General features: G+C 51.6%; 1 protein-coding gene across 6 annotated transcripts in view; it reads right to left on the bottom strand.

The window, feature by feature from the left end:
• Positions 1-938: 938 nt before the first annotated feature.
• LDLRAD3 (low density lipoprotein receptor class A domain containing 3) overlaps positions 939-22,194 on the bottom strand; it is a 263,013-nt gene continuing 241,757 nt past the window's right edge. For all 6 annotated transcript variants that reach the window (XM_042904205.1, XM_042904203.1, XM_042904206.1 and 3 more), the window contains 2 exons: positions 2,868-3,213; positions 939-1,195 (listed from right to left, as the gene is read on the bottom strand). In XM_042904205.1, the coding sequence (XP_042760139.1) occupies positions 958-1,195; positions 2,868-3,213 (584 nt within the window). In that variant the 3' untranslated portion in view covers positions 939-957. The remainder of the gene's footprint in view (positions 1,196-2,867; positions 3,214-22,194) is intronic.

The following is a 22,194-nucleotide window of genomic DNA, read 5'->3' as shown; positions in this document are numbered from 1 at the left end:
ACGGAGGACCAGATCAGATTTTTGGCCAATTCAAGTTGGGGTCCTCAGCCCTTGGCTCCGGGAAGGTCACAGCCAGGAAGGGAACGGTCCAGAAGCCAGAGAAGGGCTGTGGCCCTCAGCAGGCCCAGGCTCTCGGCAGCCTGCATTTGAAGAGCTGGGAACTCAGGTGAACTCATGGCAGAGGCCCCCTGCCCGTTCCGGGATGAGGCTGATGACAGACGTTGCAGAGAAAAACCCTCAACACGAGGATTCTTGGGGAAGGTTTTAAAGCCTGAATCTATCAAGTAAATGGTTCAGAGTCACTCGGAGAACCAAAAGGCCACTGGTGATTGCGGAAGGGTGTAACTCATGGCTGTTTCCTCTGGCCGCGGCCTCGGCCGAACCTAGGGCGGCGCGCAGGAGAGTGTGAGGCAGGCTTTGGTGCTCGCCTGGATTCTTCCCAGGGCAGCCATCCACGACGGCCTCCTGGAGGATCATCCGACCCAAACCTCCCACGGAGCCGTATGGTAGCAGCCACGGGGAACTCGGGCTGGTGTCTCCCACCCTTCTGGACATCCAACTCGGCACAGGAGCGCTGCGTTCCCCAGGACTCCTCAAATGCCGCTCTATCCGGCCGCCTGCAAACTTACGTTGCCTTGCCCGCAACATTCCAACAATGACACAATGACGTGGCAAGTGAGCTCACGCTCCTGGGCCCCGCAGGACGAGTGACCTCCCAGAAAAGATGGCACCACACATCGTGTCGCCCAAGAGGCCAGAAAAACACCAGGTCTCCTTCTAAAGAACATCCCTGAAATCTGGGGTGGGGTGGGGGGAGGGGGTAGGAAGGGGACGGAGAGACGGCTGACACCCGAAATCCCTCCTCGAGGCACCCTGAGGAGCTCCCCAGGAGCTGAGTTGTTAGGATGGTACCAAGTCAGAGCAGATTAACCCACATGGACTTTGGAAGCGCCAGATTTATACTTCTGCGGCGCCCTGGCTGGGCGCGGAGTCCCTGGGCCCCGCGGCGCTCTCCGGGGGGCCGGGCTGCCCCGGGCCGTGGCCGCTGTCTGCCGTGCTCTGGAGGCTGCTGGCCGCCTGGGAGCTGGCGCTGTCGGCACTCCCGGAGCGCGAGCGGTAAGGGGGCAGGTCCACTTGGTTCAGAGACTCAGTGTCGGAGGAGTAGGGCGGCGGAGGAAGGTCGTACCACGCGGGTCTGCAAAGAAGAAGGCAGGATGGGGTGGGAGAGGCAGGGGACAGGGGAGGGAGGACGACGTGTCAGGAGCCAAGGCAAGGCGGTCGCCCCACCTTCCGCCCCGGTCTGGGGGATGCTGATGTGTCCCCCAGGTGGGGCGGCTCTCCGGGCTCTGGGAGGACCCCTGGTCTGCGACAAGACCAAGGGAACGGACAAAGGTCAGTGTGCTCTGGCTGGCTCGTGCTGCACGGGCAGGTGTCCAAACCACATCCTCTGGGTGGCCCCGGGTCGAGGATGCTGAGCATCCCCTTGCCTTGTCCTGGGCGGGGGACACTTGGCTCCACCAGCGAGGGGCCCTGTGGTTCAAGACTGAACCTCTGACGGTCCACAGAATTTGGGGTTCTTACTGAAAGTCAAGAACTGGCGATGTGGACTTGGGCGAGAGGGTATCTTCTCAATGGCTCGGTGCTCTGCAGAAGGGGTAATAATGACACCTAGCTTGCAGGGCGGTAACTTAACGGAAGAGTCTATTTTGCAGTGCTCACTGGGAGTCAGACACCATGCCCCTCTGCCTTACTTTCATTACCTTATTTAGTGCTCACAAGAGCACTAAGGGCAGGCCATTGTACTGGGGAGGAAACTGAGGCAAGGGGGCATTAAGTGACTTGCAGAGGACCACAAATAACTAGTAAGCAGCAGTTCTGGGATTGAAACCCAGGTGTTCCGACTCCAGATTCAGCAATTTAAACTTTACTCTGCGTTGGAGGGTCCAAATAAAGAGGTTATGAGTGATGAGTGAGGTCCTGGGCTCGGACACTTATTTGCAATGATGTCCTTAAGCACAGCCTGCTCAAGTGACGGTTATCTTTTATGAGAAGGAGAAACAAAGTTTAAAAAATACGAGAGCTGCCACTGGAGCGGGTCCAAGAGGAGCCCAGTCAGCCCGGGCACAAGAGCTTGAAAAGGCCTCTCGCCACACCCGGTAAGTCCTGGGCTCAGAGGAAGAGAGCACTCTTGTTTCTTTGACTCTGAGAGCCAAAGTGAACTTCCCAAATGGGTTCTTGGGGACACCCTGGAGGTCACCCAAGAAGGGAGGGGAGGGTGGGGAGGCCTACCACCTGCTTCCATACAGAATTCTGCTTTTTGACTTTCTCTGTTGGGCTTTCCAGTCCAACTCCATTTGAAATGAGGGTCCTGTTGTTTTAAAAAGCTTGAGAGTGCTCTATTCTACTCCTTTAATTTTATAAATGAAGGCAAGCAAGGAACTCATTCATTCATTCATTCATTCATTCATCCATTCGTTCATTGGTTCAACAGTACGAACCACCTCTACTATGGCCACTGGCCGCTGTTCTGGAGTAGCGGGTGAGGCCCCATGGTCTGAACATGTATCAGTGTGGCTGAGTTGGCCAGGATCCTAGGTCTATGTCCTCGGACAAGTAACTTACCATCCCAGAGCCTCCGTGTGCTCGTCTGTAAAACTAAGGCAAATAATGAACCTCCCCCAGTGGCTTGCAGAGAGGAGTAAATGAGATGATACTGTCTTGCCAGGACCCGGTAAAGGCCGGACACTGCTGTCGTGTCTGCTGCTGAGCGCGGGCTCGTGGCAGGCACCCGGAACCCAGGTGTGTGCGCCTGTCCCGCGTTCCCCACGGTGACCTCCCTCCCCCAGGCTCTGCCACCCAGCACGCACCTTTGGTCCAGCAGGGCCTCTGAGTAGGAGGGCGGGGAGCCCACTTCCGACGCGTTCTGCTCGGCCTGGCTGGCCACGTACTGGATGCCGTTGTTGACGTTGTAGGTGACGTTGCAGTGGTGGGGGTGGTCCAGGACCACCAGGCGGGAGAGCAGCACGGGATGCTGCAGCCGGTGCACCGGAAGCGTCATGAGGTTGTTCCTCTTCCGCTGGTGGTGCAGGACCAGGGCCAGCAGGGCCACCACCAGCACGAAGATGACAGAGCTGCCGATGATGGCGTAGGTGATGCTGGGGTAGTACACGAGCTGGTTCTCTGAGGTCACAAACACCTGTCCACTGCCTGGTTCTGCGAAACCCCAGAGGGGAGAAAAGAGGAGGGAGGTTACCAACCCGGCTCACCTTCTGCTTCAGAGTCAGTCCCAGGAAGCGCACGCAAACGTTCAGAGCAACACGATTCGCAACAGCTGGAACGTGGAAACCACCCCATCGTGTCCAGTGACTGGTGAGTGGATAAACAAAATGCGGGGTGCCCACACGACGGGATACTGTTTGGCCATGAAAAGGACTGATGCATGTGACACCACGGGTGAACCTCGAAACCATTATGCCAGACGAAAGAAGCCAGATGCACACATGCTGTATCATTCCATTTATAGGAAATGTCCGGGAATGGCAAATTTATAGAGACAGAAAACAGATGAATGGTTGCCCGGGGCTGGAAATCCCCTGGGAATTCGAAGCATCACGTCTATGAGGAACAGGGGTCGGTTTGGCTGGGGCTCCCTCTGTCTGCAGAGTGCTTATTTTACACCAGGCCCTATCTGGAGCTTTCAAGATAGAGAGCCAGCACGGCACAGGCCGACATCATGCACCCTGGAGCCAGACTAGGTTCAAGTCCCAGCCTCTGTGCCCTTTGGAACTCATTCGTTCGTTCATTCAACAAATGAATGAACTCACTGTCTATGTGCCCCTTGGAAAGTGGCCAACCTCTCTGTGCTGTAATTTCCTCGTCTGTAAAATGGGGATAGTAAGAGTGACCAATCCCCTGGGCAATCGGGAGCATGGAATGTGTGAATAACGATCGAGCACTCAGAACAGCTGACACACTGCGCCCCTATGGGGGTGCGTGTTCGAGACACACAGACACATGCTTTATTCCATCTACTTGCCTCACAGCAAGTCCATGAACTAGATGCTGTAACTGCCTTCTTTTTCAGATGAGGAAAGGGGATCTCAGAGGAGTTGGGTCCCCTAATAAGGGTCACAGGGTTAGGAAAAGACAGCGGTGTGTGTGATCTGAGCCCAGTGATCTGACATCAGAGCCCTGCCCCTAAAGCTCTGTCCTGCGGCCCCCTAACCAGACTCGCTAGGCAATCTGCAAGCACTTCCTCAGAGTCTGCAAGCAACGGTCTGGTACGTGTCCTACCCCCGGCAGGTGGCCCACCCCGCCTTTCCAAGTGTATAACAAGCCATGCTTCACACTCTCAGGTGAGGGGCTTTCTGGTCAGCAGAACACATGTGGCAACAAGACAAGGTCCAAGCTGGCCCTAGGAAGCCAGAGTGGTGTCTCAAGCTGGGGACTACTCGTCTCTGCAGAAGAACCACGACTACCACTGTTGCGGCCCAGCTGGAAGAATAGTCTAAATACAGCCCAAGTGAGCAAATCTGGTGATCACCCCCTGTGCGCGTCCAACCTCTGAAGCAGTGAGGTTTTGGTGGGTCCACAGGTGCCAACACGTAGACGTAAAGTAGCAGCGGGAGCAGCAACCCCAGTGGCCCGGGCCCTGTGCCCTGGAGCTGGGCCAAGCGTTCCCAATCCCTTGTCACTAGATGTACACCCGTCCTGTTCATCACAGCATCCCCAGTGTGCGGGATGGTGCCGGGCACGGAGCAGGCACTCAATAAATGCCTTCAGCTCAGCAGAAAAAAAACGTGTATTCACACACCCTGGTAAGGCAGGTGCTATCAGTATTTTATGATTCCTATTTTCCAGACAGCAGAGTGGCTCAGAGGTGATTTAACTTGTCTAAGTTCACATACGATGCCAGTAGAAGCGTCCAGGCCTAGAACCCAGATACTTCTCCATCAAAAAACCACACGCTGGGTGGGAGGGCTCAGTCGGTTAAGCGTCCGACTTCGGCTCAGGTCATGACCTTGCAGTTTGTGGGTTCGAGCCCCGCGTCGGGCTCTGTGCTGACAGCTCGGAGCCTGGAGCCCGCTTCGGATTCCGTGTCTCCCTCTCTCTCTCAAAAATGAACATTAAAAAAAAAAACCAAAAAACAAAAACAACCATGTGCTGGGGAACACACTACCTTCTCTCCTTTCCTGATATAAACGTCTCGATTCCCCCAAACAATCCTAATCTGAGACACGTGAAGATTTTCCCCCTCAAGCTCCAGGCTTTATGTTCATTTCTTTCTGGCCACATGAACGAAACATGAACGAAAAGCTACGATGTTCCTGTAGGTCACTGTTTCAATGATTAACTTTACGGAAAGATGCAAGTAAGGTGTCAGACAACACGCAGAAGTGTGCTGCAGACAGTTGAGGGAAGGAGGCACTTTGGGATTTTTCTCCAGTCTATTAGCTGTGACCATCTGGGGTGCTGCTGGAGTACTGTCTGCTCTCAGTTTAGATAACTAAAAGCCGGGTGGGGGCTTCTATGTGTGTATGTTTCAGAATTCAGGCTTGAAAGAAAATATCTTCTTCATTCTGTGATGTCAAGCACAGAGCTGAGGGGCTGAATCCTGGGGCCATCACTTCTAACATTTTTTTTTCTAATGTTTATTTGATTTTGAGAGTGACAGAGAGACAGAACCTGAGCAGGGGAGGGGCAGAGAGAGAGGGAGACACAGAATCCGAAGCAGGCTCCAGGCTCTGAGCTGTCAGCACAGAGCCCGACGCGGGGCTTGAACTCACGAACTGCGAGATGATGACCTGAGCCGAAGTCGGATGCTTAACCGACTGAGCCACCCAGGTGCCCCTCTGGGGACATCACTTCTAGCTGCTGCTGAAGCAACTTAACTGCACTTTCATGAGCCCCAGCTGCCTCCATGTTTAAAATGGCGGCAGTGGCAGTGGTGGGAAAAAGAGTAGCCGAATCTTTGGATTACGGGGAAGGTAAAATACAATATATTGGTGAAGTGCCTGGCAAGTGTTTGCCCTCAGTTAATGCCAGTCCTTCTTGCTTTTTTATTGTGGAAAATATGCATGTAACTTATAAAATTTGCCATTCTCACCCTTTTCAAGGGCATCGTTCACTGGCACTAAGTACATTCACATAGCTGTGCAACTCTCACCACCATCCACCCCCAGAACTTGTCATCATCCCCAACTGGATAATGCTAACTCTGAGTGTTCACATTCTTTCCATTCTCCTCACCAACTTCTCTGGACCAGAGGCAGAGGCTGGAGAAGCCTCGCTCTAGCAGGGGGGTGTGTGGGGCGGGGGGCAGTAAGAATGGAAGAGAGGGTAAGGATTGAATGAGCTCCTTTTTAGGGCGATATGTCTCCTAAAACACGAAAGCAGGTGGATTTTCCTCAGGAAAGCAAATGGGTCCAGAGATTTTAAAACACTACCTTGCGTGTAACCACTTGAAGTTTTAAGAACACAAGAGGGAGCGCTTTAAAATGAATGGGAAACGACTGCAGATCTTAGCAGGCTCATTTGTGTCTCCGAAAGCAGGCTCTCTCCAGATCTGCCCACTTTGGCAGGCGAGAAGCAGCAATCACATTCACTCGAGAAATTATGATGTTACATAACTCAGTGGTGCCCGGTCTCGTTTCTGCTCGGTGTGTAAAATGTCATCTTGTATTAATTCATTAACTAGATTCACTTTTCTTAAGAGCTTAATGAGCCCGCTGGCCAAATTACTAATATCAGAGTTGCCTGGGACCTGAGTTCTAAGTGCATAATCCATGGATAATGAAGTTTCCATTTATTCTGGCTGTCCCTCAAGCCAATGCCCTCTGCTCCGCTGTCAGCTGGAATTCCTGTCCTGTATCCGCTGTTTCTACTACATTAATTGCAGGCAATCTGGTTACTACCCGGAGACCACGGTGCTCTCAAAACCACCAGCAGCTCCCGTCATGCCTGGGGTAGAGCAGGCTGTGTTGTCCCCAGCTCCAGGGGGTGTCTTCGCCGCAGAGTCATCTCAGATTTGTACGGTTATCACCACAGTCTTCTGGCAGATGGCACTCAGGTGTCCAGAGGAGGAGGGCCTCTTTCTAATTCACGGAGAGGCGCTGTCTGGCCTGAGGGAGGCACGAAAGCAGCCAGCGCTCATGACTGGGTGTCTCTTTGCTTCTAAACTATTCCTTCCTCCAGAAGCAAATCAGATTTCCCAGGAGACGCAATTTCTCGCCTAGCACACTGACCAACGCAAAGTTTGATTTCACGTTTTGCTGGCCAGGTCTGGGGAAAACAGGTGTAATTATCCATGCACGGTTGATGGGAGGGTGAACTGGTGCAGCCCAGGTGGAGACAGGGCTCGCAATACACAGCAAAATAAAAACGTACATATTCTTTGGTGCAACCATTCCGCTCTCTAGGGTCTATCTGACAGATACACTCACACAGATGAGAAATGACTTTTTAACGTGAGTGTTCACGGATGCATCATTTGTAATAGTACACATATCGGAAATGATCTAAATGTCTATCAATTGTGGCCGGGCTAAATGAACCATTAGTTGTGATATCCATACAATACTACACCTCTTGAAAAGATCAGGGCAGCTCTACATACGCTGATATGGAACCATCTGAAAGTTATCTTGATACACGAAAAGAAGCAAAGTTCAATGAAGAATGCATGGAGGGGCTCCTGGGTGGCTCAGTCGGTTAAGGGGCCGACTTCGGCTCAGGTCACGATCTCGCAGTTCGTGGGTTCAAGCCCCTCGTCGGACTCTGTGCCGACAGCTCAGAGCCTGGAGCCTGCTTCGGATTCTGCGTCTCCCTCTCTTTCTGCCCCTCCCCTGCTCACACTCTGTCTCTAAAATAAATACACATTTCAAAAAATGCATGGGACATTTTTTTTTTTTAATTTTCATTCTTGAGAGAGAGAGAGAGAGAGAGAGAGAGAGACAGAGACAGAGAGTGAGCGGAGAAGGGGCCGAGAGAGAAGGGAGACGCAGAATCCGAAGCAGGCTGCAGGCTCTGAGCTGTCAGTACAGAGCCTGATGTGGGGCTCGAACTCACAGACCGTGAGATCATGACCTGAGCCGAAGTCGGACGTTCAACTGACTGAGCCACCCAGGAGCAAGACTGTGTGAACGTTTCTAGGACACACAGAATTGGTAACGCTGGGAGCTCCCAGCATGGAGGGCCGAGGTGAGAGAGATTTGTTCACCCCTTTCTTTCTCTTTGCATTGTATTATCCGTTCTAAAACCATGCCTACCGTCAACCAACTTTGTCACTGCCTACGCTGACTGTACGTCTTGGTTTCCCTTCCTTCTCTCCCTGTAACGTACGGACCCCTCGGGGTTCATGCCTCACCATTGTTCCCTCACTTGAGACCCCTGACTGGCTCACCACGCCCTGAGAATGGCATCCAAGCCTGACCCCCGGAGTTCAGAGTCCCTGTTGGACTCTGTTGGAATGTTCACTGCCTTGTTCAGACCGACTCCTTGTCACTCCCCTGAAAAATCAACTCTTGTGTGCCTTTTATAAAAAAAAAAATTTTTTTTAAGTATACTTTCCTCCAGATTATATACTTTAAAAAGTCAGGTTGATCGAAGTATATATAATTTACACACACTCAGATGCACCCTTTCAAAATGCGCAGTTAGAGTTGAACAAAGTGAAACATCTGCATAACCACAACCACAAACAAGATACAGAACCTTTCCATCCCTCCAGTTCTCTGTGCTCCTCTGTTGTCAATTCACCGCCCCTGGAAAACACTCATCTGTGTTCTGTCCAAAGAGATTCACTTTTTCCAGAAAGTCATGTAACTGGAATTATACAGTACATATCCCGCTGTATCTGGCTCCCTTCACTTGGCATGATGCTTCTGAGATTCATCCATATTCCTGGTTCCCTCTTTGAAAATGCGGAGTTGGGGTGCCTGGGTGGCTCAGTCAGTTAAACGTCCGACTTCAGCTCAGGTCATGATCTCGCCGTTCCTGAGATCGAGCCCCGCGTCGGGCTCTGTGCTGACAGCTCAGAGCCTGGAGCCTGCTTCAGATTTTGTCTGAGATTTTCTCTCAAAAATGAATACACATTAAAACATTTTTTTTAAATGCAAGTAGCATTCTGTTGTACGCAGGGATCACAATTTGTGTTGAGAGCGGGAACTGGGTGGTTTCCGGTTTCTGGAATGCAGGTCTTTGTGCTGACAAATATTTTCGTATTTCTTGGGTTTATACCTGAGGGGTAAGGCTGCTGGGTCCTACGGGGAGTGTAGGCTTCTTAGAAGAAACTCTCACACTGTTTCCTCGGGGCGGCTGCAGCATTTTCCCTTCCCCCAGCCACTCTGCATCCTCACCAGGACTTAATGTGGCTAGTCTTGAATTGTAGCCATTCCGATAGGCGTGTAGTTATAGCTCACGGAGGTTTTAGGTTGCATTTCCCAGGGACTAATGACGCCGCTGAGCCTCTGTTCCCGTGCTGATTCACCATATGCAGGTCTTCTTTGCTGAAGTGTCTATTTACATCTCTTGCCCATTTTAAAATTTGGTCGTTTGGCTACTTGGTGAGGAGTAAGAATCCTTTGTCCGTTTTGGGACACAATCCCTTTTCCAGAAATGTGTTTTGCAAATATTTTCTCCCCCGTCTGTGGCTTGTCTCTTCCTTTACAGTGCCTTTTTGAAGAGAAAGTGTTTAAAATTTGTCTTATGAAGTCTACTGTATTAATTATTTCTCTTATGTTTCCTGCTTTGTGTGTGCTCTCCAAGAAATCTTTGCCTGGAAGAAATTTTACAGCTTTAGCTCCTACATTTACATCTCTGATCCACTGCAACTTAATTTTTGTTTATGGTTCAATGTTCTTTTCCCCCCTCCCTCTGGATATTCAGTTGTTCCAGAACCATTTGTTGAAAGCCTACCCTTTCCGATTGAGTTACCTTGGCACCTTTGTTGCAAATCAATTGACCATACAAGCCTAGGTCTCCTTCTAGATTCTCTATTCTGTTTGACTGAACCATATACCGATCTTTATGCCACTAAGTATGTTGATAACTGGAGCTTTATAGTAAGTCTCAAAATCAGGTAGGGTGCGTCCCTTATGCTTTTTTTTTTTTTTCTTCTAAACTGAGCTTTATTTCTGATTATAAAAATCCATTAAAATTAAAAGCAAAATAGAAATGTTCACACACACACCCCAGCCCCGAAACCTACTAGGACAAAACAGTTGAAGAGTTTGGTGTAAACCAGGGCTTGGCAAACTTTTTCTGTCAAGGGCTGGACAGTAGTATTTCATGCTTTGTGGGTCATATAGTTTCAGTCACAACTACTCTACTGGTGTAGCACAAAAGCGGCTGAGGATACACTGGTGAATGAGGACGGTTGTGTCCCAATCACATTTTATTTACATAAACAGGCAGCAGCTCGGACTTTGCTCACTGGCTGTTAGTTTCTTTCTCTTTCTTTCTTTTTCTTTTCTTTTTTTTAATGTTTATTTATTTCTGAGACAGGGAGAGACAGCGCATGAGTGGGGCAGGGGCAGAGAGAGAGGGAGGCACAGAATCTGAAGCAGGCTCCAGGCACAGGGCCCGACGCGGGGCTCAAACCCACGGACCGCGAGATCATGACCTGAGCCGAAGTCGGTCGCTCAACCCACTGAGCCACCCAGGTGCCCCTGGCTGTTAGTTTCTTGACCCACAGTGGAAATCTTTCAAAACTTCTCTGTGGGTGCCCACACACACTTTCATTCCTGCTGTCCAGATACTTCTGCATGTGGACATCTCTCCTCACCCACCCATACCTTTGTTAAAGAGTAGCTGTGAAGTATCCCACTATACACACGCATCACAACTTACTTTAACACTCTGCTGATGAGATGTACATTTAGGCTGCCTTTTTTTTTTTCCTATTACCGAAGATGCAACAACAACATTCAGGTAGACCGAGCAGACCCTGAGAGCCGCGAGGGTGGGCCCAGGCTTGCTTCTGTCCACCATGCTACAGTTGGTGCCCAACACAGTGTTGAGTAAGTCAGTGGCCTGTGTTCACTGGTGCAATTTCTTATGACAGACTCCCAATTCTCCTTGGTCATCTGTTCCCCCGGGTCTGCACATTCAGGCTGCCTTGCACTCTCTCCTTTTCTCCGCCCCCATGGAGCCAGCGCGTGTGCTCAGTTTCTGCTGGGCAGCACTTCTCCAGTCTCTGCTTCCGGGCTCCAGTCGTACGGCCACGTCCACGTTCAGGCCAGGAAGAGTTCCAGGGTGTCCCCCCGCCCAAAGCTATGTCTACTTGGAATCTCAGAATGTGATCTATTAGAATAAAGGTCTCTGTAGATATAATTAAGGTAAAGCCCCCAGGATGAGATCATCCCGAATTAGAAGGGCTCTCAATCCCACGATGAGTGTCCTTATAAGAGACGACACAAAACAAGACGAGGGAGAAGGCCATGGAAAGATGGAGGCAGAGACTGAAGTCACTGTTGCCCCAGCCGAGGACAGACTAGAATTGCAGCAGCCACCAGAAGCCAGGAGAGAGGCGTGGACAGACTCCCCTCAGAGCCTCCACAAAGAGCCAACACTGCCAATCCTTTAACCCCAGGCCCCTGGCCTCCAGAACAGTGAGAGAACGCATTTCTGTTGTTTTAAGCCATTCAGTCTGTGGGGGTCTGTTACGGTGAACACAGGAAACAAATGTGCCATCCTATGAAGCAGGCCATTTTACAGATGAGGAAATGGGAACACAGGGATGTCAAGGAACGTGCCCACTGGTCCAAAGCTTCAGTTATCATTCACGACTACCATTACAGCTTCCCAGCAGAGAAACTGGGAAGAGCCCAGGCGTCTGGGTCCGGAACCCCTGCTCTTCACCCGTGACTCGTTTTCATTTTTCACACGCTCTCAAGAGGCAGTCCTGGTGGCCCAGGGCCAGGCTCTCTCCTGGGAGTCCTCCTCAGGGCCACGCAATCTTGTAAAGAAGTAGGTACTCCCCGAGTACTTTTTCCTATCTGTAAACTAACGTTGGAACACGATCATTCACAATCTCCTCATTTACAGAGAGACTCAAACACTGAATAAGAAGACGAGGGGAACTCTGAAGCTGAGTGAAGCCTGGTCTTGCCAATCTTCAAGAGGGGAAAACTGAAGCCCAGAGGAGTTAAGTAACGTACTGAGGGTCACACAGCAAACAGCTGGCACACCTAGCATTTGCACTCAGGAGTCTGAGGCCCAAATCCATCACATTCCGCCTGCCCGTTTGCCACCCCACCACAGTGCTCCAGCAGTGGGGTTGTCTTCCTTCTCCAAGAGCTCCCATGTAGACTGCATCCTACACTCTGGTCAACATATTCTGGAGAGTCTTCCAGAGTAAGTGAGATGGCGAGAGACAGTCCGTGAAAACGGGGACCTTGGTCAAACAGGTGTGAGGAAAACTGGATCGAACAAATCAAACTAGTCCCTTGGTAGCTGTTCAGAGCGCAGGCTCTGGAACCCAAGTGTTTAGATTCAATTCTCAGCTCTGTCACTTATGAGCTGTGCGACCTAGGTCAAGTTACTTCTCCTCTCTGCACCTCAAAACCCTCATCTGTGAAACAGGGTCATAGTAGAATCCACCTCGTAGGGTTGACTAGGGACACAAAGAGAAAATACATTTAAAAAGTTTAAAACAGTATCTGGCACACAGTAAGTACTCAGCAAACCCTAGTTATTATTGGTCGTTATAGTACAGGACTTCTCAGAGGCTTTCTTATTAGGCAAACGTTCACCGCGATGCTCCACAAGAGGCTGTGACCACTTCACCAGCCTCGGTGCTACCTGGGATGGACAGAACACTCATTGTATTCCAAAACAGCACATTCCCGACATTCTGGAAGTTGTCTCTTCACAAATCAGATAGGGGCATCCCTGGCCCTGTTGCCGGGGGGCCGGGGGGGGGGGGGGGAGTTCTATGGCTGCAGCTGCCAACGTAAGAGGTGGAAGCTGAGAAGCAAACGCCTCCGCCCCTCTTCCTGCAGCAGTGGCCGCCACCTCCAGGCCGCAGCTGGTTGGGGCCCAGCAGCACAATCACTGACTGATCCCGGCCAAGCACCAGGAGCCTCGACTGTGCAGCTGCTGCTGAGCGTGAAATGCGAGCTTCCGTCGGGAGGGGTATATGACGCCCCGGCATCTTGACACCTAGCGAGACAAGTCTGCCGGAGCTGATCGTATTCAAATACTCACAAGGCCCAGGGTCGCCCCGGGTCTGCACGCAAAATCAGCTCACTGGTGCTACGCCTGCCCGTGAGGCCTTATCACCCAGGGAACTGCTGAGTGTGCGCCCTTGGAGCTTCCGAATGCAGACTTTCTGAATAATTTAGGGGAAATGGCTGCTAACGGAAGCATTACAAGAGGGGCTCCCAAGAAGGAGCTTTATTGACCATGAACGAGTTCACCACTTCCGGAGATTTCTGAAAATCCTAACAACTTGGGTCCCCACACCCCAGGGGGAAGGGAGACCTGTTTTGCATACACTGGGGGGCTGATGCTCCCATCCCAGCGTCCCAGCCGACAGGACAAGGACTCCTCAAAGGGGAGCACAAGACACAGCTGATCCTCACAAGCACAGAGCAGCCCCTGGCAGGTCCTCATCCTGGTCCTAGTCTCACACCTTCCACCACGGCCACCCCAGTCCCAGCCACAGGCATCCCTGCCCCACCCCCACTTACCCTCTAGCCTTTTCCCCCTTAGCTGCACAGCGGTCCTTCTAGAAGCTAAATGCCTTTGTTCATGTGAATCCTCTGCTCAATACCTTCCAGCAGCTTCCCACATACTCAGTACAAAGTCCGAATCTTCCCCATGGCCTCCACTCTTGCCCCTTCCCAGCTTCTATGCTACAGACTCAGTGGCCTCCTTTCTGTGGTTTCAGAACACACCAAGCACGCACCTGCCCCAGGGCCTTTGCCCTTGCTATGCCCTCTGCTCTGTATGCCGCTCCCTGGGCATCTGCATCTCTCACACCGTATCCCACCCAAGTCTCTGCTCCTAGGTCAGTGTTAGTGGGAGGACTTTCCGGGCCACCGCTAAGCCTCTCCATCCAGTCCCTCCCCTGGCCTTATCTGTCTTCACAGCACTTGTCACCACGTGTCACCGTCCGCTATATTGTGTATGGAATTCTCTCTTTCCTACTCAAACGTAACTGTGGGTGGGCAGAGCTGTATTCTGCTTAGTCACTGCTGTATCCCCAGTGCCCTAGATGGTGCTCCGTGAAGATATGTTGCTGGAAGTGGGCAGAGGGTCTCTAACTCTGGGGCTCTGCAGGTGTCCGTCTCAGGGCGTTGTCCTGCCAGTAACACCTGCGGCCTTTCACGTGAGACTAAGCGCCTCACATGCCAAGTGCTCCATGGCTGTGAGCTCGGTTAACCTCACAGGTGAGAAAAGTTAGTCTCAGAGAAGTCAGGTCGTCAGCCCCGGGTCACACAGCCAGCAAGCGATAGAGCTGGGACTTGAGCCCTCGTCTGCCTGGCCACCATCCAGAGACTCACGAGGTATGAGGACAGGTCCCACTCAGGTCTCTTGAGGTGATCTGCTCAGGGAATGTGGAACCACGCCTGCAGCTGAAATAGTCGTACTGTTATTTGACGGGCAGCTGGCAGAGCTCAGGATGATAGAGAACTGTGCAGGTGTTGAGTACGAAAGCACTGTCCCGTTCTTCCAGAACCTCCCCTTCCACAAATTAGATGGGGGCCACTTAACCCTCTCCCGGAGTCATCTACAGACCTGCCACCTCTCAGGGCTGGGAGTGTGGAGACAGAGCACGTGGGTTTCTCTCCGAAGTGGCCGAGATGGAGCCCAGACCCAGACAGGCCAGGCCCAGCCTGTGCAGACCTGCAGACCTGAGCGGGCTCTGCTCTCCTGCTCACAACCCTGCCTGGACTTCCTACGTCCCAAGGGCAAAGTCCCGGCTCCGCACTGTGAGAGTGGGTTCCCCCCTCCTCTCACTGCTTGCATCCCTACCTGCCCTCCTAGGTGCTGGCCGGCCCAGCCTAGAACAGGGTGCTCACTTCTTCAGATGCACCCACAGCTTTCCTGCCTGTGCCTACTGCCTGTCCAAGTGGGTCCCACAGCCTCCTGGTTTAAAAAGGGAAACTGGGGCGGTGGGCGTGGGGGTGGGGGCGCCCGGGTGGCTCGGTCGGTTAAGCGTCCGACTTCGGCTCAGGTCCTGATCTCACAGTTCGTGAGTTCGAGCCCCCCTTCAGACTCCGTGCTGACAGAGCAGAGCCTGGAGCCTGCTTCGGATTCTGTGTCTCCCTCTCTTTCTGCCCCTCCCTTGCTCTTGCTGTGTCTCTGTCTCTCAAAAATGAATAAATGGTAAAAAAAAAAAAAAAAAAAAAAAAAAAATTAAAAATAAATAAAAAATAAAAAGGGAGGCTGGAAGAGTTTAATGACGGGACAGCAGAAGGCTCTCCCAGCCTCAGGCCTGGGTGGCTCCTAGGACCTAGGAGAGCCGACAGGAAGCTGGGGGGACAGATATGCTGAATTTTTCTCTTTCCACCCCCTCTACCTTCTGCTAGTGCTTCCCACTGGCCACAGCCACCGGAAGCCAGAGGGTAGGAAGGCCCTGCTGACACAGCCTGGGGAAGGGGGACCGTGTGTGCGGCGAGGAGAAGCGGGGGGATGGGCTGCAGGGGGTGCGGCAAGAGCACTCAGCGCAGGGACCCCAGCTTCTCTGCTGCAACCTCACCCCCTTTCCCCATCACAGCCTAGCAAATTCTACCTTGCTCCTGGCCTTCGCTCAAATGCCACCGCTTTCATGAAGAAAGCTGTCCCCTCTGTTGGGATGACCTGGGTCCTTCCCTCTGCCGGGCCCGCTCATGACATCTCGCCGTATGCCGCGTGTGACGTCAGGCTGGCGGCGAGGTGGCTGAGGCGGTACGGGAACGCCCGCGGCCCCTCTGGCTCAGTGGGAGCACTGGACACCTGTGCTCACGACCCCACTCGGGCAAGCGCCTTCCCTCGGAGCTGGCGCCCGTGCCCGCTCCCCCTTGGTGTGGAAATCAAAGAAGCCCAAGCAAAGGAGAAAAGCGAAGGCTATTTATTCAGAGTTTGCTGTAGCAAGGGAGTCAGCCGCGATCGCTTGCAATCGGGCAGACTCAAAGGCGGGCAGCGGAGTGGGAAGAAGGGCAGGCTTGAGGTGTGCCCTGTGGGGGCGGCTGTGTGGGGAGCTAGAGACAGGGCATCCTGATCCCGTGAGATTCGTGAGGGCTGCATATCTGGCTTGTGCTGGTTGGCTCTAAGGTGGAAACCAGGACAAAGCGTAGGGGAGCTGTCGGTTGTCAGTCAAGTGTTGGAGGTTTGGGGCCCGTTGTTACCAGGGTTACTGTTTGACTTCCTGGCTGGTTATTGCAGTTAATGAGTTGGTGTCCTGGGCTGGTTGCTGGAGGCTGTGGGTCACAGTTCTGCTTTTTTTCTTTCTTTCTTTTTAATGTTTATTTTTGAGAGAGAGAGAGAGAGAGACAGAGTGAGTACAGGGGAAGGGCGGGATGGGGGTGGACAGAGGATCCAAAACAGCACAGAGCCCGATGCCAGGCTCAAACTCAAGAACCGCAAGATCATGACCTGAGCCAAAGTCGGATGCTTAACGGACTGAGCCACCCCGGTGCCCCTCAGAGTTCTGCTTTTACACATGGTGTAGCCACTGTAGGTCCGTATATTTAGCCTTTCACCAACTGTGCAACCCTCATCCCTGAGTCTGGCCCAAATCCCACCTAGGCTTGAGTCTCTGTGACACTCTGGGCAAGCCTCATGCTTGGTTCCCTCACTTGTAAAGTAGGGCCGATAAATGCCCCCCTGCCCGCCCCCCCTGCAGCAGCACCGCGGGGTTCAGCGCTGACACAGGTGAAGTCCTGACATGGACAGTACAGTCTGCATAGACAGTCGCTACTATTAATAGGCACCTGTCCACTGACACAGGGAAGTAAGGGGTCGTGTGAATGGGGACAGGTGTACCCCTACAAAGGGGCAGCGTGCATGGTGGTTAGTCCATGTTTGGGAGTTGGAGTGACTGGCTGAGAGCTCTGGTTCTGCCCTAGACCACATGACAGACCTTGGACAATGTCCTGCACCTTTATGAGCCTGTATAAAACTGGGATTGGAAACCTGTACACAGCACACAGTTGATATGGACATTAAAGAAGTCTGAAGTCTGAAGTCTGAACCAAGTGAACCACTGTGAGCTCGCTTCTGTGACCTTCTAGCATCTGTGCAGTCTGGTCTCCTCCCACCCAGTTAAAAAGGGGCTCGTGGGTGCTGACCGGTGGAGAGGGGGAATGCTACCCAGCGGAAGGCAGGGAGGGCAGCGGGATGGTAGGGATGCAGAGGCTGTGGCCTTCCAAGGATGGAAGGGAAGTGACACTCCCTGGTGGTCCGGTCATTAGAATTCCACGCTCTCGTCAAGGGTGGAAGGAAGAGATGAGGAGGGAAGTCTGGCTGGGTGCACATGCGTTTATCCGCTGACAAAGCCCAGACTGCGGGTCAGGCCATGTGCTCAGTGCTGGGGATTACACGATCAAAGCAGCAGAGACCTACCCTGGAGGAGCTCAGTGCCTGGAGAAGCCCTGGGACGCACTTCTCTCCAGCACCCCATGATTACCTTGACTGCCTGCGGCCCGTTCTCTCCAGCATGGAAGCTTCCAGGAGCTGTCTTGGCCACTGCACACCAAAGGCATCCTCTACCCACCCTGACTTGCTTATTTAAAAGAAAAAAAAATCCCGTGGGGCTGCAGCACCTTCATGGGTCCCTATTCCAAGCATATCTCGTGTCCCAATTTAGCTGCAGATTGAAAAAGTTTAATTTAAAGGGCAGAGCAGCAAATGACTGAATCAAAAGAGAACCACGAAAAACCCCACTGAACCATTACCATGGTAACTCAAGTTTCTAAAATTAACTGGAAGAGGGGTGGATGGGAAAATCCACGCTGCCAGCCTATTCCATGTCAGATCGACCACAGCAGGAGCCGTCCTGGCCTGAGCCCGAGGGAAATTAGGGGACCCATCCGCCGGGATGGAGCTTGGTTTGACTTCCTGGCTGGTTATTGCAGTTAATGGGTTGGTGTCCTGGGCTGATTGCTGGAGGCTGTGGGTCACAGTTCTGTTTTTTTTTTTTTAATGTTTAAAAAAAATGTTTAAAAAAGCTAGGACCCTAGGACCATCCAGAACCAGGAGACAAGCACCAGAAGATTCAATGCAAAATGAGACAGAGGGGAGAGGAGAAAGACATGAGAAAGTTGTAAAACTGAAGGCAGAAGGAAGCAGACATCTCCCTGGGAATTCTCAGTTGTCCTTATTCCAAGAGACCGAAGCGTTTTCGGTCTTCCCCACCGAAAGGGGGTCTTGCCCCCTTCCACCTGCTCTTGGGCAAAGGGGGCAGGGAAGCCTCCTGAAAGACTCTGCATTTTCAGCAGATGCTACTGAGACAGCCGGCTTGTTGCTGCTCCTGGCAAGGGGGCATCTTGGCATGGAGGAAACCGCCCATGATCCCCGAGCCCTTCGGAGCCTGCCTAAGAACAGTACACGCCCTCCGAGCTTGCTCTCCACCTCTGATGAGGAAGGGTGTCCGTGATAACCTGGGGAGTTAGGTGGTGAATGGCCTCTGCTTAGAAACAGGCACAGGGCAGTTACAGAACTGGGTGGAGAATAAGGAACTTAACTGGCTGTTTAAGGCAGAAAAAGGCATTTTTTAATAGGAACTCAGATTGCTACCAAAACTCAGTGATGAGGGTAATTGGAGCGAGGGCCCCCGGGTGGCCTTTTTAGAACTCTGCTCAATTGTGTAATGACTTAAGAAAAACATGTCAACAGAAGAGTGCAGGGCAGTGGAAGGAAGGGGGTAAGAGTTTTCCAGCCCCTGCTCTGCTGTAGACCATGGAAAGCAAAAGCCCATGGGAGCCAGCAGGGGAGGGGTGTGAGGCGTGGTGACGAGCTCAAGACTTGGGATCAACGTTCCAATCTTTGTAACCGTCAGACGGGAGAGCTCCAGGACACCCTCTCTCCTGTGCACAGAGGGGTTTCATTGACCGAGGCTCCCCGATCTGACAGCATGGGGGCTCCTGCAAGTAACTGGCTTGCTTAAAATGGATACACGGGCCTCCTGCAATCGCTGAATAAGGAGGGCTGCACAGAATTACTATTTCTACTGTGTACTGTATCTCTTCACCTGGAGTGTTTGGTGGGAGCTGCAAAATTAAATGCTTCGCCGACATTCTTTGAACTCCATGGTCAGTTAGTTCCTGGTCCCGTAATAAGGCTCGGCGAGCCACGATACAATGGTCTGTTGAGCCTGCGGTGTCAGCGGCCAGAGCGGAATACTGCTAACTCAAGCGGGATATGGGCAGCAGTGATGCTTTAATGAGTTTGAGTGTCGAGTAATCAAACAGAAACAGTATCGCAGGGACAGGCCAACCTTAAAAACCAGGGAGAGGAAGAATCTACCTCAGGCATGCCATTGTCAGTGCAAAGAAAACCTCATTCGTGGGAGCTGGGAAAACAACTGTCATCATCAAATATCCATTACGACCCCAAAATGCCATCCCGGTCACCCACGAGCTGGAAGTGCCAGTGCCAGCCCTGGTTCCTGCCTTTCCTTTTCCATTCATGACCAACTCCCGTCCAGGAGCAGGTTTGCTAACGCTGTTCCCGAATTCTGGGACATTACCATGATCTGTTGCATGGATTCCCACATGAACTTCCTAGTTGGCTTCCCAATGTCCAGTTTTGCTCCTCTCCATTTTCCACATTGCATTCAGAAAGCTCTTTAGGAAGTAAATAAGATGGCAGCTATTGGACTCCAACTCCAACTTCCTAACAGTGGCCTCCAGAGGCCTCTCTGGTCTGGCCCTTCTACAACCTGACTTGAGCCGTTTGCCTCCTGGCACCCCACACTCTAGCTTGGGGATCAGTGAAGTCCGGGCTGCTGCCTGTTTTTAATAAATAAGATTTTCCTGGAACACAGCCATGGCTGTCCTTTTACGTACAGTCTACATCTGCTAGACTACAGCAGATAGTATTGCATAGTTCTAGGCTCTAGGGCACACAGAGCCCAAAATACACGGGTCTCATTTTGATTTCTGGAGCAGAGCAACACGTAATGAGCAATGAGCTGCGAGGTATACCAGCTGCTTTCATCCAGCATACAGTATTTGGGAAGTTACTCTAATATACAAAATGCGGCAATCGTGATAAAGTGATAGAACCACGCAGAAAGTCAACAGAGAAATCAGGAAGTCAAGGAGGACATCAAGCACCCCCTCCCCGCTATGCCTCCGCTGGCTCTTGCTTTTTGTTGCCTGCAGAAGCAGGAACAGTAGAAGATGTTCCCAAAGGGAATGACAGACTTGGTCTCAATGTAGGATATGAAATACGGGAACAGTTAAAAACGTGCTTGCTCTCTGCTGCCACCACCTCCCTGTGTGGCTGGCCAATCCTGTCTGACTCTGCAATCCTCTTTTGAGAGGTGCCAGGGCTGTCTCTCACGGATGTTTCCTGAAATGAGGGCCTGGTGGAGGTTTTAATGTTCTCCAAGACAAGGTGCTCGAGGATCCATTCTAACAGCAGAGGCCCTCCTGGGCACCGGGTTGATGAACCTGGCTGTTCCATCATAGATGAATAACTACAGGGTTTCAGGAAGTGGAGGACTCAAAGTTACCTCCTTGACTCTTTAGAGAAGAAACAATCACCGAGTATCCCCGGGGCTTTTGCAGAATCCATGTATCCCTGTCAAAAGCTTTCCAGACACCGAAGACAGGCCAGAGAACTCAGGCAAGCAGTTTTAAATACTAATGGGGCTGTGTTAAAACAAGAAAGTGAAGGCATCAAAGCCTCTGTCACTGACAGAGGACCGAAGCTGGCCTCCTTAGGAAGAGAAGTGAGGACCCACATGGACTGATGTGAGACAAAGACCGATCCCCCGACAGGCCAACAGCAGAGCCACCTGCTTATTCATTAACTGTTTACTGAGCATCCACTGGGGGACAGCCAGGGTGCCAGGCGATTCTGGGTCACGGCGACGGGGCTGGAGTCACTGGAGAATGGACAGGGAGCCCGGCGAATGCCAGAACTCCCACGGCTGCTTAGATTTTTCTTAAATTTATTTTTTGAATAGGTAACAGCTGCCTGGTTCAGAACTCCAAAGGTAAGAAAGGATTTGAAGAGAGAAGTAAAGCTGTTTCCCGTATCTGTCTTCCAGCCACCAGCTTCTCCTCCCTAAGGGCAGCCACTGGTACCCACTTTCTTTTTTTTTTTTTTTTTAAGATTTTTTTAAATATTTTATTTATTTTTGGGAGATCGAGTGAGAGCAGGGGAGGGGCAGAGAGAGGGGAGTAGGGGACCTGAAGCAGACTCTGCGCTGAGAGTAGAGAACCCGATGTGGGGCTTGAACTCACGAAACGTGAGATCAAGACCTGAGCTGAAGTCGGATGCTCAACTGACTGAGCTGCCCAGGCACACGGTACCATTTTCTTTTTGTGTGGGCTTCCAGAACTAGTCCGGGCACCTGTTCCCAAATATCTATTACTTTCACTACACATTTTAAATATCTATTCTTTTTAGTTAAAAATTTTTTTTAACTTAATGAACCACAGCAATACATCAATTTTTTAAAACCAAGTACCATTTTGCCTATTTAATAAATGCCCCTACAGCACTTACTATATGCCAGGCTCTTTATTTTTTTAACTTTTTATTTTGAGGTAGGTTTGGATTTACAAGGGAATTACAAAAAATAGTGGAGAGAGTTCCTTTATACCCTACACCAGCCATTCCCAGCGTTAACACCTTACCCGACCACAGAATGACTGTCAAAACAAAGAGGTGACTTTAGAATGATTATATTAATTACATCCTAGGATTTATTCAGACTTTTCCAGTTCTCCACTCATGTCCTTCTTCTGTCCTACTACCCAATCCAGGATCCTACAGACCGTTTGTCTCTTCAAAGCTGTGAAAGCTTCTCCATCTTTCCTGTCCTTGACGCTTTTGAAGAAATGGAGCCATTATTCTGGAGACTGTCCGTCTGTGCAGGTTTTTCCGATGTAGTTTCATGACTGAGGAGACCAGCCCAGAGGTGACGTGCCCTCCTTGGTGCGCCCTCCCAGAGGATGCCTGATGTTCATCTACTGACGATGTTAACCATAACCATGTGGTTAACTGAAGCTGGCCTTTGCCCAGGTCCTTCAC

Source organism: Panthera leo, chromosome D1, assembly GCF_018350215.1.
Source record: "Panthera leo isolate Ple1 chromosome D1, P.leo_Ple1_pat1.1, whole genome shotgun sequence".
Lineage (NCBI taxonomy): Eukaryota > Metazoa > Chordata > Mammalia > Carnivora > Felidae > Panthera > Panthera leo.
Note: the sequence above shows the minus strand (reverse complement) of the source record. Positions and strands in the feature narration are given on the sequence as shown.